This window comes from Periophthalmus magnuspinnatus, chromosome 9 (assembly GCF_009829125.3).
Source record: "Periophthalmus magnuspinnatus isolate fPerMag1 chromosome 9, fPerMag1.2.pri, whole genome shotgun sequence".
In the NCBI taxonomy this organism is placed as follows: Eukaryota; Metazoa; Chordata; class Actinopteri; order Gobiiformes; family Gobiidae; genus Periophthalmus; species Periophthalmus magnuspinnatus.
In genome coordinates this window covers 14,840,405-14,857,646 of record NC_047134.1, presented here as the reverse complement: position 1 = coordinate 14,857,646, position 17,242 = coordinate 14,840,405, and the positions used below count along the sequence as shown (strand labels likewise).

At 39.7% G+C, this 17,242-nt stretch overlaps 1 protein-coding gene across 4 annotated transcripts in view; it reads right to left on the bottom strand.

Annotated features, from left to right (window-relative positions):
* Positions 1-1,138: 1,138 nt before the first annotated feature.
* The window catches only part of tcf7l1b (transcription factor 7 like 1b), a 30,024-nt gene continuing 13,920 nt past the window's right edge, over positions 1,139-17,242 (bottom strand). For 2 of the 4 annotated variants that reach the window (XM_033972898.2, XM_033972900.2), the window contains exons 4-12: positions 14,119-14,202; positions 5,569-5,704; positions 4,976-5,078; positions 4,552-4,635; positions 3,312-3,455; positions 3,029-3,191; positions 2,822-2,929; positions 2,454-2,505; positions 1,139-1,987 (exon numbers count right to left, since the gene is read on the bottom strand). In XM_033972898.2, the coding sequence (XP_033828789.1) occupies positions 1,542-1,987; positions 2,454-2,505; positions 2,822-2,929; positions 3,029-3,191; positions 3,312-3,455; positions 4,552-4,635; positions 4,976-5,078; positions 5,569-5,704; positions 14,119-14,202 (1,320 nt within the window). In that variant the 3' untranslated portion in view covers positions 1,139-1,541. The remainder of the gene's footprint in view (positions 1,988-2,453; positions 2,506-2,821; positions 2,930-3,028; positions 3,192-3,311; positions 3,456-4,551; positions 4,636-4,975; positions 5,079-5,568; positions 5,705-14,118; positions 14,203-17,242) is intronic. The other 2 variants (XM_033972899.2, XM_033972901.2) reach the window with 1 other exon arrangement.

The following is a 17,242-nucleotide window of genomic DNA, read 5'->3' as shown; positions in this document are numbered from 1 at the left end:
ATTTAAAAAGGTACAAAAACAAAACAGTTTTTAAAAAGTCATACAATTACCTATTATAAGTAGCACATTTAAGTGACTGGCTAGAAGGTTGAGTTTTATAATAATGCACTGTCTGTTGGAAAGGTGAACATTGCTCAGGATGTATGGCCTTGAGGAGACAGATTTGCTGGCTGTTTTGACAACTCATTACCTGTAATTTCTGTGACGGATCGGTGAGGTGGCTGTGAGTAGGCAGGCCACTGTGGTTTGTGTCTCAAATGATGTAAGGTAAAACAACGAGGAACGAAAAAAATGACTTATTATTGCTAATGATAGCTTAAATTCAGAGAGAAGGAGAGTGACATTTCTGCTTCCTTGCTGAAGGGCAAAAATGTAAATACATTCTCAGTCCATCCCATTTTTAGACCACTGCTTGAAAGACAAGCAAGGTTTTTACTTTGATTTCCAGTTTTCCAGGTTCTATGGTCAATAATAAACAGCCCCAATTCAATATGCACTATTATGAGTTTAATAATGGGAGTAATAAGGATCTTGGTAATATAAAAGTAGCAGTATCCTCAACTGTGAAAAGTGAGATGCCCATACTCCTGGTTCTCCAGTTTGTTTGTAATTGGTCCTTCTCTTTCAGTTCCTTCACTCCTCCAAAGCCACCAAAAATTGTAACCTATCTTGTGTATTTTCCGCTAATTGAAATGCCTAATGAGGTCCCATGGGCTCCATCCCATTACCTCTCAGTTAATTAAACCCTGAGCCGTTTGCCAAATGGTGAATCCAAATGCACTAAAACCAAACGCTGCACAGAACCTGTGCCGCGAAGGGTCTGACCTGCTTTTTGTCATTGTAATGGGACTCTCTTTACAATGAAGTGGCAGATGTCTATTGTTTTATTTGTATTTATTTTGAGCATACAGATTTGTGGTCTTGGTTGGTGCAAGCTCATATTTTCCAGTGTGGGTAGCCTAACTCCTTTTTATTAAGCATTAAATTCCTGTCTCCCATCAGCAAAGTTTTATGAAGATGTGGAATTACTGAGTTTAAGAGGTAGAAATAAAATGACTTTTGTATGTCACTGGAGTGTAGTATAAATATCTACATAAAATCAAACAAAGAATGTTACATTTATATAAAAAAGAAGACATTTTAAGAAACAATTTCAAATGTTTATTTAACATGTCAAAGAAGGGGCACACACTTGAATTAAAAAGAGGGCAGCAATTATTGGCCTAGGACTTCAACTTAATACTAACATTAATTCAGTTTTGGCTAAAAAGAAAAACATGTTTTTCTTCCTTTTTGTTTTTATAAAGAAATGTTATGTACATTGGATATTTTATACAAGAGAGTCATTGGATAAATGCATCAAAAAGAAACCAGTTCTGCAGTAAAACTTTACAAAAAATACATTTGTTTCATTGAGAGATGTAGAAAAGGAAACAGTCAAATATTGACCAATAATATTCCTTCCTTTTCTATTATTAAAAACAGTTGTTCTAAAACTATTTAAAAGAAAAGCAATATACAACACAATAAATGGGACAGATTTACTCAGTTGGTTTAGTGACCAGCGAGAGGGGCTGCGACTGGAACAGGGCATGATGGGAGTGCAGGGCAGCCTGGTGGAAGGGAGAGGGGGGAGAGAGCATGGAGTGGGGAAGAGAGGTGAACGGGATAGGCCTGGTGAGGATGGGTGTCGTGGGCTGGCTGCTACCTGAAGAACCAGTGGAGTGAGCGAGTTGGGACGAGGAGGAGCCCGACGCCTTCCCCGGGAGAGAGAAGTGATGCTGCATGCGCCCCTCTGGTTTGGTGGTTAGTGACAGCGGTTGGGCCTGCTCTGAGTGGGTGGCAGCGGGGGCAGCGGGGGAGGCCAGAGCAGCCGAAGGGGTGGCAGGAGAGTCCAACATGCTGCCGTGGGATGAGGCTGGACTGTCGCACATCTTCTCCGATGGCAGGTACTGAACACACTGCTTCTTGTTTCTTATGGAGAAGTCTGGGGTACACACAAACACAACAAGACAGTGAATTATAAATGTGGCGCTAAGTTAAAATCTGGTCCATGTCCCCCAGTGATGTTAGTGACAGAAGTGAGAAGATGGATAGAGAACAATGAAGCCCTCAGACACAACTTGAAACAGATTGAAACCACTACACAATTCAACCAAAGCAACACACCTAGATGCTAGACAGATCTGATGTTTAATGCAAAATAATAAACTCTGAATCAATGAGCCACAGATGTATTGCAGACAAATGTCATTGTTTTTCTATGTATTGATGTACAGCAGACATACCTGCCCCTACTAGCACTGAACTTCATAGGCTGGTTATTAGAGCATCGTGGGAAAAGATGTTAATAATGTTAGAGAATGACTTAAGCAAAGGATAATTAATATATTTAGAAAGAGAATGTTGAGTCTTTAAGTAAATAAAATCTTCCACATCGTAAGAACCGTTACCTTCTGGTTTGGAATCAGGTTTATTGTCTCTCTTCCTCTTTTTCCTCTTTCCCTGCAAGGATAAAAATATTGTATTCAACAAAATATGAAATACTATGATGGCTTAAAATAGGTCACTGAATTTTTAGGCAGCTGGGAAAACATTTGGCAACCAACAACAAATAAATATACAAAAATCTTACATTAAACATTGCATTAAATGTAGGTAACTAAGCTAATTTCAATTAAAAAACATAATTATAAGATTGCTCAAATGACAAAAGTGAAGCATTATTTTGTTCCCTTTCTACTAAACATTTCTTGTCCCGTTGTACTCTACTGAAACATTTAGTGGTGTCTCATTTCCATGACAGAAGCAATGAACTTACATAGTTATCTCGTGCTGACCATCCCGGGTAAAGCTGAGAGTGGAGCTGCCTCTCTTTTCTGGCCAGCTCATAGTATTTGGCTTGCTCCTCTCTGGACAGGGAATGCCACTGTGGACAAAGGTAGAAGATGTATCAAAGCACTGATAAAAAGCTTTCACACAAATGCAGGTGGATAGTAGCTGAGATGTATTTTTGTGCACTATTTACCCGACGTCCAAGGATCTGGTTGATAGCAGCGCTCTCTTTTAGGGTGCACTCTGCCACTACTTTGGCTCTCATCTCCTTCATATACAGCATGAAAGCATTCAGGGGCTTTTTGATATGTGGTTTCTTGTCCTCTTCTTTCTTAGGCGGCACAGGCGATTTTCTGCTAATCCAAAATATTTAAAAGATGTTGTTAACAAATTGTGACCAGCACACTAACACTGGAAAACAATAGCAGTGTTGTGTTGCTATTAACATGGTTTAAAGCTATTTTAATTGAGCTTACGCATGCATTGAAGGGCTGATGTTGTCGCTACTTGGTTCTTGTTTTATGGCGGGTGAGACGATTGCGGGATGGGGAATGCCGGTCTGGTGCAGACTGTGCGGAGGTGGGGTCACCATGTGAGGGGAGAATCGACTGGACACCAAACTGAGAGCACACAGGATGTAACACTTTAATCTATGTAATGAACAAACCAAAACTAACCTCAAACTTTAGTTACTATGAATCAGACTGAGATCATCTGAGAGATTACACAGACATCTGCAGGAACTGGCTCGTGATGAAAAAGAGCTGGTCATGGTTCAAAATTTATCAAGTTATTCACTGATAGGCTGAGATCACATAGGTCCAAGTTGTAGAGTCTTTGTAGACTTAATTAAGTGGCACAATAAGGTACCTGTTTATTTTTAGGGCAAATAAAGACTTTTGAAAATTTTCCCTGAGCATGTCTGTAACACACATTTTCAAAATATCTTGACCAGAATGCTCTGATTCATGTAATAGAGGGTTAAGACTCACTTTCAGTAGTATAGCATATGCTATTGACTTTTGAAAGACAAAAATATGTGAGCTTCAAAGTACTTGGGTCATATTGTAAATTCTTATTAGTATTAGATAATTTAAATGCCTGTGGATCACAAATTATAATATTTCACACTTTTTGTCACCTTTAATTTTTGTTAACTTTAAGTGTTGTGTTTTAAAGTAAAAATTGTTTATTTGAATTCAGATAATTAGGGCTTCGTCTTGCGGCAGACTGTGTCTATTATTGATCAGAAAGGACCTTGTGAATATTTGATTTCATACCAGCACCGGAAAGCTTAATACAAATCTGTACGGTTCTTACAGGGGTCAGAGTTTAGAGTGAAGTGCTGATGCTTTGATTGGTCATAATCGATTCTCAAGTCTTTAATCTTCATGCACTATGCACTTACAATGTGAATGTGGGCATTTAAGTTAAAGTTTTTTTTCTCTTTCATATCACAAGTTAGCGTGACTAGAAAAAATACCCTCTTAAAGATATATGCTATGGGTTTTTTTCATAAACTGTGTTGCACAAACGTCTCAACAAAGCGCACAATAGGCCTCTAAAACTGCACACCAGCTATTTGTTTAACCTATTGTTTAAGAAGGAGAGTGAAGAAAAGCTGGGGAAATGTGATTACAGCTTGTCATAGAAGCAGCAGATATTAAATGACCCCCTTTGGGAAGATGGGGGTGTTGTTGAACATGATCCCCTCACCTGGACATAGAGGCATTCATGGCGAGTGCTGGATACGGGTGACGAAACCCTCCCGGAGGGATGGAGTACATGTGCTGGCCCTGCCTGAAACACAAGAGCACAAAGTCAGGAACAAAACACAGTCACAGGGGTAAACACTGCTAACTCATCAACTCAACAGGCAGCTCAACCAGTGGGGTTATGTTTATGGGTAATCACTTAAAATAACTCAAATTAGGTAATAGGCATGTAACGTTCTTTTGTATTCTCACTTATTTTTGGAACCTAGTAACTTCCAGATACAAATACAGACATTATTATGATGTAAATTATTATATTGTTCAAAACCAACATGCTAATTAGGACATGCAACATCACACATTTACAATGCAACTCCACATTGTACAAGAGCAGAGAGGGCTCTTCCTGGTTGGTGGATACTTACTGTGGCATGAGCCATCCTAGCGGGTGTGCTATAGAGCCAACAGCCCCAGGCGACAGAGGGTAATACGGGGAGAGCTCCGATGGGTGCGGGGTCCGGGGGATACCTTCAAGAGACAAAGACACACTTTGAAAAAAAGAAAAGACGGTCACTGCAAAAGTGTGTGTTTTCATTATGAGCATAACAGAACATTTATGATCTTTCTCAGTGTAAAAGATACTATTCTTGTTTTTTTGAGTTGTTTTCTTTAAGATGTTAATTAGCCCTGCTTTAATAACCTACATCCTACAATTTAAGTTCTTTATGTCGCAGTCGACTGTGGTCAGTTAAAAGTGCTGCATAGTTGCAGAGTAACCGGTTTTCACGGTGGAAAAATAGAAACCTCTAAAACCAAACAAGCTCCACTCAGCCATACACTCAGTATATTTTTAGTGGTTGGACTTTAAATTATGGCTGAACACATTTCCTATGGCTTCATACTTGACTCGTAAGAAAAGAGTGAGACCAGGGTACAGTTATACAGTGATGATTCATAACAGTCTTTCTAGTATTGCTAAAAACAATAGTAACCTATATATATATAATAGTGGTTTTACCTGTTTTGGGGTCTAGTATTTCTGGTGAGAGGTGGGAAGGTGGTGTGCCGGGTGAGAAGTGTTCGTTGCTGTAGGTGATAAGTGGCGTCAGAGGATGGACGTGGTGGGCATGCTGGACCACTGGGACTTTATTGGACTGAAAAATAAAACAAGAAAAAAAAAAATACATTAAAATCTAATGTTATCGGTATAGACTTCCTTCATTTGAACAAGACTGGATACACGGTCCAATGTCGGCCATTGTTCCAGAGATCTGCATTTAGTAAACAGGAGTCGTCATGTGTGAGTGGCCTGCATGGTAAACATCGTGTGACTAGCCCTGTGATGCAATCTGGAAGAGCACCAAGGAACACTAAAAAGCCTTGCAGACACATGCCAAGTGCATTACGGCTATTTAGCGGAGGAGAGAACTGTTTGTTCAGTCCAAACCAGAAAAACAGCAGTTGCATCAAGTCCAAAAAGTCACATCTATGACCCACATACACAAAGATTAAGGCACATCAAAAGTGGAGGGACTATTTTATAACATTATATGACAAACAATTTGACATCCTCTAACACAAGAATGTACATAATTAGCCCAAAACATTATGATTATGAAAAAGCTCTAGATCAAACATGATATTAATAGTAAAATAAACCTGCAAAAGGGTTGAAAACTACTTTAATGTGAATAGAGTAGAGCCAATATGTATACAAACACGCACATACCTATGAACAAAACAGTGATCCAGCCAGGCATAATGTCCTAAAGGCAAACACAAAAAAGTACACAACACTACACACTGCAAAACTTGTTCATTTAAAGTCTATTCATTTCTATTAAGAGTGTGATTCATTTGTCCAATCTGTGTTACATTACGATTATGAAGGAACGCTGAAGACAATCATAATAATAGGCAGCGTCTCTACTTTCATTAGCAGCACTTCGTTCAGCAGTAATTTCCCCTGACTGCCTGGCTGAATGGGGCACTTGTTGGCTCAACTTGTCACATGGGAGGGTCGAGGGATGAGGGGGGAGAAAGGAGTCTTGTTCCTCTAGGCTAACCTTTCTTCAATATCCCCTTCCCCACCCCCCAGTCCAAACCTCTCCAGCGTGGTCTGCAGTGAAACAAGGTTCGCTTTCAGACTTCTGTACACTCTCCTGCTGCACCACTCTGAGGATTGTTCCAAATTTTAGCAATGGTCTTTTTCTGATACTTGTTTAAAAAGGGTGCAGTCTTTTCCTCTTTTAAATGTCGGGGAAAATTGGTCCTAAGCACTCTTTGATTCAGGGCAAGAGAAGAAAATATTTACTTGTGTTAAACATGGACACATGGACAAACACTTTGCTTAAGATATGTTAGATATGTTGGCATAGGACCACAAGTAATCAGACAAATGAAAATACGCATTTATTGTGCAATAATGTATTTTTGTAGTAAATATTTCCTGGTGTACCTACTGTAATACGCTTGATTATACAAAGGTCCAACAAGGGAGAATAACAGCGATAGCTTCTTTAAATAGTGTATGTGTAAGTAGCAGTGCATTTGTAGTGTAGGTCTGTCTAAGATTTGATCATAACGTTAAAATAACAAATGACATAAAAAATATTAGGTCTCTCATCAAACTGTCTAAATTATTTGATGTTCTCATGAGGTCATTGTAAAAGATGTGCATATTTCACATAAACAAGAATGCTTTGTGTCACTGCCATAATTGTTCATACCAGAGAACAAACCCCTCTACCACACGCCATGTATATTTAAACATCTGTGGATTTGTTGTCCTACTTCATGTGCAATATGCATGATTTTCATGACTTTGAAGGCTGCTGGAGACCTTCCGACCTTGGCCAACACATTTTGGAAAACATTTCTGTGAGAATTGAAAATGATGTATTTTCATAATTCATGCATTGGAATACAATAATACAAACAGCGAAGAGGCATTTACTGCACAGCAAGTTTGAGATCAGAACCTTGCATTTTAAGAACCCAAAGTCAATATTTAACCCACACAGAAACACAAATTGGTCTAAGAGTAAAAATATAATGTCAAATCTAACCAGGACTAATGGCCTGATCATGTTGAAAACCAAACATGAGCGAATCAATTCTACCATTCACATGCTCCACGTGCAGCAGTTATATTTCTGCTCAGCCCTGGACAGCTTCATACGACTGGTGCAATGAGGAAAACCACTCAGAACATGAGCTGTGTTTTAAACATAAACAACATTTACTAGGGATGGAGCGAGATCTTGTGCCACAAGATCCTGCAAGATCAAATTGCTACGAGACTGTGCACATATGAGAAAAACGATCAAGTGAGATTTTATCCTCCGTCTTTACATTTGACTGGGGCATGAAAGAGTTACGCCTTTCTCAACCTCTGGAAAGTTGCAGATCTTTGAGCAGCTGTAGCTAAAAGACTCCACATAAAGACTTCTAGTTCACATATTCGGACAATACTTTAAACTCCGTCCCAGTTTATTTCTAAGTGATAGGACCTATATTGACAAAAATAATCAGTGCTAAAGTTAAAAAAAATTAATATAATATAATCAAATATATCTGCATCTAAATCACCTACGAACACCGCGGAACATGCAATGTTTTCCACACTTAAACATTGTTTGAAAAAGATCAACAAAGAGATATTTAGGCATTCTTCAGCCATAACTTAACTTAAAGTAGGAAAGGAGAGAGCAGTGCTCCTCCTCCTCTGTGTCTTTCACAGCAACAGAGGGGGAGAGGGGGGAGGCGCTAGAGCGACAGAGAGAACACAAGAGCAGATCCAGTTTTAGTCTAATCATTTAAATAATAAAAATGAAGTGTAACAGACATATTGGAGATTGACTATATTGTAATAATCAGTAGTGATGCATGTGGGGATTTACACTGCAAAATGGATGTTTAAAGCATAAAGGCTAATAAGAGTATATGATGAAAATGATTTAATTTGGTCATTCTTATAACTCCATCAACACATAATGAAACCGATTCACAAGAAAATGTATTAAAAAAATTAACTAATAAAAAATCATGTGACCAAAATTGTGAATTGATCCGATTATTGTAAATTAGTTCAAAATCTCTTCTCATGCTCATGGACCCTATCTCGTATTTGGTTGCGTGAAATTCTGGTCCCATCTCTAACATGTATGTGATGGGACAGATAAAGAAACACTTTGCTGTACGCACAGACATTAAGATTAATATAATAATGGACAGAGGTGTTATTTGGGAAACAAAATAATATTAAAAGGATCATTAATGTAATGAAATAATTCAGTGAACATTATTACTATTTATTTTAGTTGCTCATTGCATCATATTTCATCTTCAGAAATGTGCATATATTTTCAAAGTTTTTGTTCATATTCCAACAAAACAGAGTCAGTATACAACTTCCAAACACCAAAAGATTCTCCCCTGAAACCACTTATGAATACATCAGTGATGTAACTGACTAAAAACTCACAGAGAATTAAAAAACTGCAGAGCCATGGGCAGAGGAGGTGTATATAATGACAAACTAAAAAAGCAGAGGTGGCAGTACCTCGACTGTCCAACTTGGAACACAGCTAAGAAAAGCACAGTGCTTGGTCAAAGTGGGTGGAGGGGTGGATTTCATTCAAGCAAACATGTTTTTGGATCCTGCACATCTGAATTGAATTACTAGGCAAACAGCCGATGGGGAAGAGAGCTTAGAACAAACTGAATAACCCCACAGCTTTGTGTGTCTTTATGCCTGGCCATTCTGGGTGGGAGGCTCAGAGGTCTTTCAAAACTTCAGGAAAGACAGGCAGAAAAGAATGCCCGGCATGCTGCGAAATCCAAGCCTTGTTTGTCAACGCCAACAGGAAGCGGACGTGAGAGGGTACTGACCGTGTCCTATGCTTTTTAAATGGGCCGCGTTCAACAACTGTCATTCATCACAAAGGACAGCATGGCCACTTTTACAAAAAGTCAATAACTGAAATAATCTACGTTGAAATGATATTTTAGTTACAATAGAGAAAAAACCTTGGGACTGAAACAACACATTATAACTTCACAGTGTGGTTTAATATTCAGAATACTACCTCCAGTAGTATTTTAAACATCAAACCACATTACATAAATATGTCAGAATTTGTGCTATTTTGCTCATTTAAAGCCTTACTATCCTAGTACGATTATGCATGAGGCGACAGTGGCTCAGTGGTTAGAGTGTTGGTCCCCCAACCCGAAGGTCGTTGTGTCCTTAGGCAAGACACTTCACCCACATTGCCTAGTATGAAAGTGGTGTGTGCTCGAATGATAGGTGGTGGTTGGAGGGGCCGATGGCGCAGATCCGTCAGTCTGCCCCAGGGCAGCTGTGGCTACAATAGTAGCTTACCATCACCAAGTGTGGAAATGAATGAATAATGACTATAGTGTAGCGCTTTGAGGGGCTTTGAAAAAGCGCATTACAAGTGTAAGCCATTATTATAATGAGAAAGAGAAATTATTTATTTTCAAAATAATTCAATATAAATGGAAAAAATAAAAAAAAATCATATGACTAAAATTGTAGATTGATCTATTTGTTTATTTTCAGAGCTTGAGCAAGGCATAACCATTTCAAGCACCTGCCAAATGTTAAGACTGAGGAGAAAATCTTGTTTTTCCATGTTTTCCCTTGTACGCACAGTCTCGAGGCAATTTGAGTTCATGAGATCTCGTGGCGCAAGATTTCATCCCATCCCTACAAATACTACATAATGATGCTTTATTGAATAATGAAGTAATAATCTTCAGAGGGTAAATCTCAAAATGGTATACATGAAATTATTCTAAAAAGAATATTTTAGCTTGACATATTTTTGTCACATTTTTGTTACAATTTCTGTATGGGCTGATCCAATCGACATTGTACCGTGGTCTTATTTCTTTATTCAGTACAGAAGAGGAACCTCTGCATTGGCCCAGCGGGGCTACAGCCCGTAAGATCAGTATTCACTTCAGACTTCCCAAAGCCTTTGATTTCATGATGGATCTCACTTGTTCAATGATGCCTGGCGTAAAACGTGAAAATCTCACTGGACTAAGACCAGTCAGAGATCTGGAGAAAAAATTTAAGTGTACACACCACTTTGAACCAAAAAGCCCACAGTCTCATTTAACTACTAAGCCAAGTTAAAGAGTCATTGTTAAACCAGGCACCAGACAAAAGGCATGTGTGGAATGCCTCTCCAGCTCCTGTCACTTCAATTCACTTAAACAATTTGGTGACTAAGTGACTTATGACATGCTGACAAGGCCCAGTCTCAAGCTCACTTCATGACTTGAGATGCTAACACAATATTAGCACAAAGAGGTTACATAGTGTGTCTCTGTCAAGCGCACACCAGCCCATATTTGAGCAATGAATAAGTAGTCTTTGAGCGATGACCAGTTGCTCCTTGTTAAAGATTCAGTCTTCATCTAATGCAGTGGTTCTCTACTGGAGGCTCAGGGCTTAAATGTGGACCACTGGCAGGATGCATTGAATGTCGTGTTATACTTATGACAAGTACTTATTTACTTATTTCACAAAATACAAAAATGCAATACAAAATAATATGCGTATGTAAAAGTGGGTCAACTGTGAGAGCAGATGAAGAACACTGCCTTAACAGTGCAGCATTCCATGTGAGTGAGTGCATGTCAAAGTCTTATGAGCAGGTCATATTGCAAGTCACACGATGACCTCAGTGTGGGGGGTCTACACAGTGCTAATGATGTGCTACAGAAATACAAAGCTGAAAAGTAGCTCTCTTCCCTTTAAAAGATCTAAACCCAACAAGAGTATGTGTGTGTGTCCAGCTTGGCCACTCGTGATGCTCTGACAGGTCCACCATCCTGCTCACCTGGCCTGCAGCATCTTTGATGTATAATTCATAGCGAAGCTGCACTCTGAACACCCAGATGAAATCAGGGTTTTGGGGTGCTGCATATTTGTGTGTTAGTAGGGTACGGTGTGCTACCACTCCTCCCATCACATCAGCAGCATCATATCACTACCAAAACCCATACCAAGTGAATGCTAAACAAACCTGTCTGCTGAATAATTGAAGATCTCAGGCCAGAGTAAGCTGTGATTAGCATACAGGCCTTATGGGCCCAATCTGCACTGTGGCAGGCTGCTGCTCTACCCCAATTTCTCTTATGTGCCTCAGACTTACAGAGACTCAACACTCCTCACACTTGTTCTACATAGTACAGCGTAATCAAAAACAGACAGTTAAAAATATACTATTGACAAAAATAAAAGCAGAAAGCTTGTGATTATATATTTCAGTATTGTTTATATGTAAGTAAAATATTGAAATGATTGGGGATATAATATTTGAATATTGAGTATAATACAAATATGTTTAAAAGCTGCATAACACGCTGCAAATTATAAATAAAGCAAACTTGCAATGTAATTTTCAAGAATATAAGTTATATTTCTACTCTCATGTTTATGTTTACTAATCATTCATTATTTGTGGGGTACTTGAACCTCATAAACCTACATAAACAAGCGCACTGTAGCAATTTTTGAATTGATTGCTAAATAGTGATATCAATAAATATGATTGTGATTAAAATACTATGATACTGCCGTACACTAATTACTAAGAACTCATTTAAGGATCTACAAATCATTATCTGGAAGATATGCAGACTCTTTCATGTGAGAGTTACTATTTTTTTTTAAATCAAGTCAATAATCATTACTTGCATCCCTCCTCGTCAGTGCCTCCCTTATTTGTCCCTAGTTGTGTAGGCCCTGGGCAGTAATCCTTGGCCCCACATGTGCACCCCTCTCCCCCTGCTCTCATTAGTGCAGTGTGGGCTCTGGGAGGAGGCAGACCTGGGGAGGCAGCCTGCTGCTCGCTCACTCCCACTGCACTGGGCTGGAGTAATGAGCACATAATCAGGCTGGCTCCCTGTCAGCAGCCCGCACAGAGGACCAGTGGGCGCCCAGCCCGGAGTGGGGGTAAGGGCACAGCGGGCACACACTCTCACTCCTCTGTCTACCTCATATTAAAGCTCTTCTCGTCACATGACCTTTTGAATGCAGGTCAACAGATCAAGCACTCGCTGTGTGGCTTCCTCCTTAGTTCACTTGAGTAAAGTGATATTTAATAGTACTAATAGTACTAATAGTATGTGTTAATCACGTTCACATTTTCTTTTTCTTTAAGAATATTAGTGATTGTGCAGCTTGTACTAACAAGAATCTGACTACTAACATCTAATGTAGAATAAAAGCACAATAATTTTATTTAATCTTTAAATTCTACTTTGACTTAAAGTGATGAAGGCAATAAGTGGAAACAATAGACTGTAGTCTTTATACACATTAAATGCTTGATACAGCTGTTTTATATTGTTTCTTGCAGGTCAATAGATGTATAATAATTCCTGTCTGCAGCAGTCTCAGACAATGCATTGTGTGGCCCCATCCGTATAAATGGGCAAGGTCACATTGAGTTCAGCTTATTTTCTTATAAAATGTGTAATTGGTTCTCATTGAGACAGAAGTCAGCCTTACATTCCCACGAGCAAACTCTATTGCCTTCACAACAGCTTCCCTTTGACTGTGGTCAATGAGCACTTTGTCATGTGCATCACAGCGATTATGAGATCCAGCGGATCTGCCACAGGCTCAACAAGCGTGTCTGTCATGTCAGGTCAGGAGGCTGAGCCCGAATGACTCCTTTAGCTAAAGTAAGGGACAGTTGCTCCACACTTCTTGTGTGACTTAACACCATAACAACCAGGAAGTGCCCTCAATAAACCCAACAAATGAAATAGACTCCTCAGAAAGTACAACACCATGACTAGATCTTATCTGAACACACCTCTCAGAAAACCACAAGCCAAACAGGTCTGTGAGGTCCTGCATGGACTAACTCCAGTGAGACGCCAACAGGACAAGTTCACACCTGAGTCTGAACAGCTACACAAATGCTCCTCGCAGTGGACTGTATACAAACGGTCAGACATGCACAGACTGTGACACTGGGACTTGTGGGAAAAGCTGGATGGAAACACGAACTTTTAAATGCACACTATAATGTTGTTATTGTGAATAACCACATTACACTGATAGTTTGATTACAGCATGATGCTTTGCAGTAAATGGATTCCCCAAAATAAGCAAGATTTCTTGATAATTAGGTTAATGCCTTGATGCCTGAAGGAAACATCCCATTAGCTGGTAAGTACTATAATGGTTCCATTCACAAATGCAAACCCACCAGTATATTATTGCTGCCTGCTTTATGTATGAAAAATGAAATGTAACTACATATATGTATATATCTAAATGTTCATTTTATATATATATATATATATATATATATATATATATATATATATATATATATATATATATATATATATATATATATATATATATATATATATATATATATATACATATATACATATATACATACATACATACATACATACATACACACACACACCCCCACACGCACACACACACACACCCCCACACCCCTACACACACATATATACACAACAATTTTTGTTTACTTACTAAATGTCCAGGAGTTGGTGACCGAGAGTCTTTTAAGGCTGCAGATCCAGGGACATCTAAAAGAGGCCATTTCATCTGCAAATACTGTGGAGGAGAAATTAAGGAAACATTTGAGATTATAGAATAAGCAATGTTGTACTGAAAATTAAAAAACAAGTATTAGTAATGCGATTTACACTGAATGTAAATATTAATGGTGTAGAGATCTGTAGTTGAAGCTGAACAGAGCTGGGTCTGACACCTGTATGAGTGTCCTCTGTAAACTGGGATGTGACTCTGGTCTGAGTGTGAACACAGAGCAGCGGTGGACGAATGTGAAACTGCCGTTTGTCAGAGAAAAACAAGAGGCCAGCTGTGGGCGCCTGTCGAGGGCCAGGGAACAGACAGCTGGGAGGAAGCCCCATTTCCAGAACAGCCAAGGAAGAGACGCAAGCGATTGTTTTCACCTTTTGACCTGGAGTTAAATCATTCTAATGAATATTAAATAAATAAACATTTAGACAGAATTTGTGGTAATTGTCTTTTATTTCCTCTTTTTTTTTTAGTTCTGTGGATATATTGTAAAAAAGACCCAAAACAAGCTTAGCCTCTACTTTTTGCTGTAGAGCATTCCTGTGGTCCAAAAGCATGGCGAAGGTATCTTTTTTGTCAGTCATTTGGGAAATTTTCACATTACGTCTTCTTCTGGACAGAAGAATACGGAATTACATGTTTAGTCAAAAATGTGTTTACCATTTTGGCTGGTTAAAACATTACAAGAGAGAGTTGATGTCCAAGTGAGTCAATTTTTAAACGACATCACTAAGAGTTTGTAAAGAGGAAGGAAGCTTGGATGGTCTGTGGGTTAAAAATGGAAAAGACATTATAGGAGGAGGGAAAGGGAGAGAAGCAGGAATGAGTTTGTGGAGCAGACCGAGGTATTGTTTCCTGACAGCTGGGGTCCAACAGAGCAGCGACGCAGGGGGAAGGGGACCCTTTCCCTTCCAAAAGGGGAAATTCTTGGAGTTGACATCAGCCCTCTTCATTTTCACTACAGGCCCACTGCTCAAGGCTGAATCGTATGGTTCCAACTAATGGGCCCAAGTCCATACAACTGTCAGGAGGCAGTTGCTTTTAGAGGCTGCTAGGCCCTATTGAAACTTTACTGAGCTGTGTGCATGGCGCCTAATGAATGCTACTCTCTGGAGAGAAACCCAAAACAATGCAGTTTCCTCTGTCTAATCTATGTCAATCATGAGTTCTTCCACAAATGAAACAAGCCCCATTGTGAGCGCTTGGTGCAGGGTGGCTATGCCCACCTTAGCTCTCCCACCACATCCATCCCACATTTGACAGCTTCTGCCAGGACGAGGAACATGCCCCAGGCTCTTCTCTGAGCACCTACTTTTCTTTTAATTACAGCGCTCTGAGCCACACACACACACACACACACACACACACACACACACACAGAAATATCCAGGTAAAGCACTGTCACAAGTTTCCTACATTCACACTGATACAGCACCCTTACACACAAGAGGCATGGGGGGCTGTAAGCTTCAAGAAACAAAAGCAAGGGATAGTGGGTCAACAGTAACTTTGAGCTTTAAAAGCGTAGCACATATTATTTAAACAATAAAAAAACACCACAAACTGAAATAATTGTCTAACTGAGAAAAGTTTGTGTGGTCCAGTTTCACAGTTCTTTAAGTGTCTTCCAGCCTTCCTAGCAGTTTCCAGCTCTCAGAATAAACATCACAGAATGTGCTACTTTTACAGGAAGCAGATGCGACAAAGGTGGCAATGTTGCCACTAAAATATTCCAAAAAGCTACACTGGAGCCCTTTGGTTTTTGAAGTGAAGAATACAGCATATGCTCTGGGGCTCATGTCCTGCCAGAGCTGCTTCTAATTGTTACATGGCCCTCACAGAAACAAGAAAACACAGCCAACTGTCTTTGTCACTGTGAAGTGTCTGGTGCCACACTGCATGCCAACATCAGAGCGCACAGAGGAGACAGATGTCCGGACATTTGCTGTCAAACTAAGTCACACTGACTGCCAGAAATACAGAAATATCCCAAACTTTGGTACCAAGTATATCAATATGTCTATTTCTAAGCAAACATGTACCCAGCACAAGATCACTGCTGTTACAGAGAGTACAAGAAACTCAACCAACTTTGATCGACTCAAAGTAGTTAATCATAGTTTTCAACTTGAACTTTGTGGAATAGCAGTAAACACAGTGTCAGTGCTGAAGTCTGTGGTGAAAGCAGCAAGAGGAATGCCTGCATGGATTACTGCTACAGATAATGTCAATCACCTACTGAGTGGAGGACCCCTCCCCATTGTTTTCTTTTACCCCCAACAGAAAACAAATGGGCCACACAGCGTGCTGGTGGCAGAGGTGTTAATTATGCTCTCCTGCCCCGTATGGACAGCAGCCTCAGACAATAGGCCTGTCAGAACGATACAAACTCACACTGCTCTGCCACAATCACCTGCTCAGGCCAGTGACACCTAACCCCATCCATGCATGCAACACAACTAATGCCTCACACACAAAGGCCTGATAAGAAAACCCCACCCTCAGGCAAAGTTTGCATTAACTCTCATTGTTTGGCGACATTAGAGGCAATTACAGTAACAACTCTAAAGCAAAGCTCTGCAGTCATTGTGCTAATTACTGTGTAATTGACGGGGAAATAACAAGCCCCCAGCAAACAGTGGGCCAATGTCACAGTAGAAAACGTGATTTAACGTGATTTAAGAGGCCATAGTGAAAACAAATAGTTACCAGATACAGATTTTTAAACTTTTTTTTAATGAGTGCACTCAAACATGTTATATTTCAAGATATTTTATCAAGGAGTGTATTTTTATGAGCAATGAGAATTTGTGAGACCAGACCTTAGCAGGCTGGATGTTAACCCTGAGAGCGCCGTGCCGCTGCAGTGGAGATAGTGCCACTAATGGCTGCACATTTGAAGTGTCCATTAGTCCATAGAGGAATGAAGTTAAGTGACTATGACAGGGCACTCCCTGAGTTTGCTGGGCCTCCATTGTGACCTGGTTGGTCGTCCTGCACTCTTATTCATAGCCAGTAAAAAAATGGGTCAAAGGTCAGACATCCAGAGTGC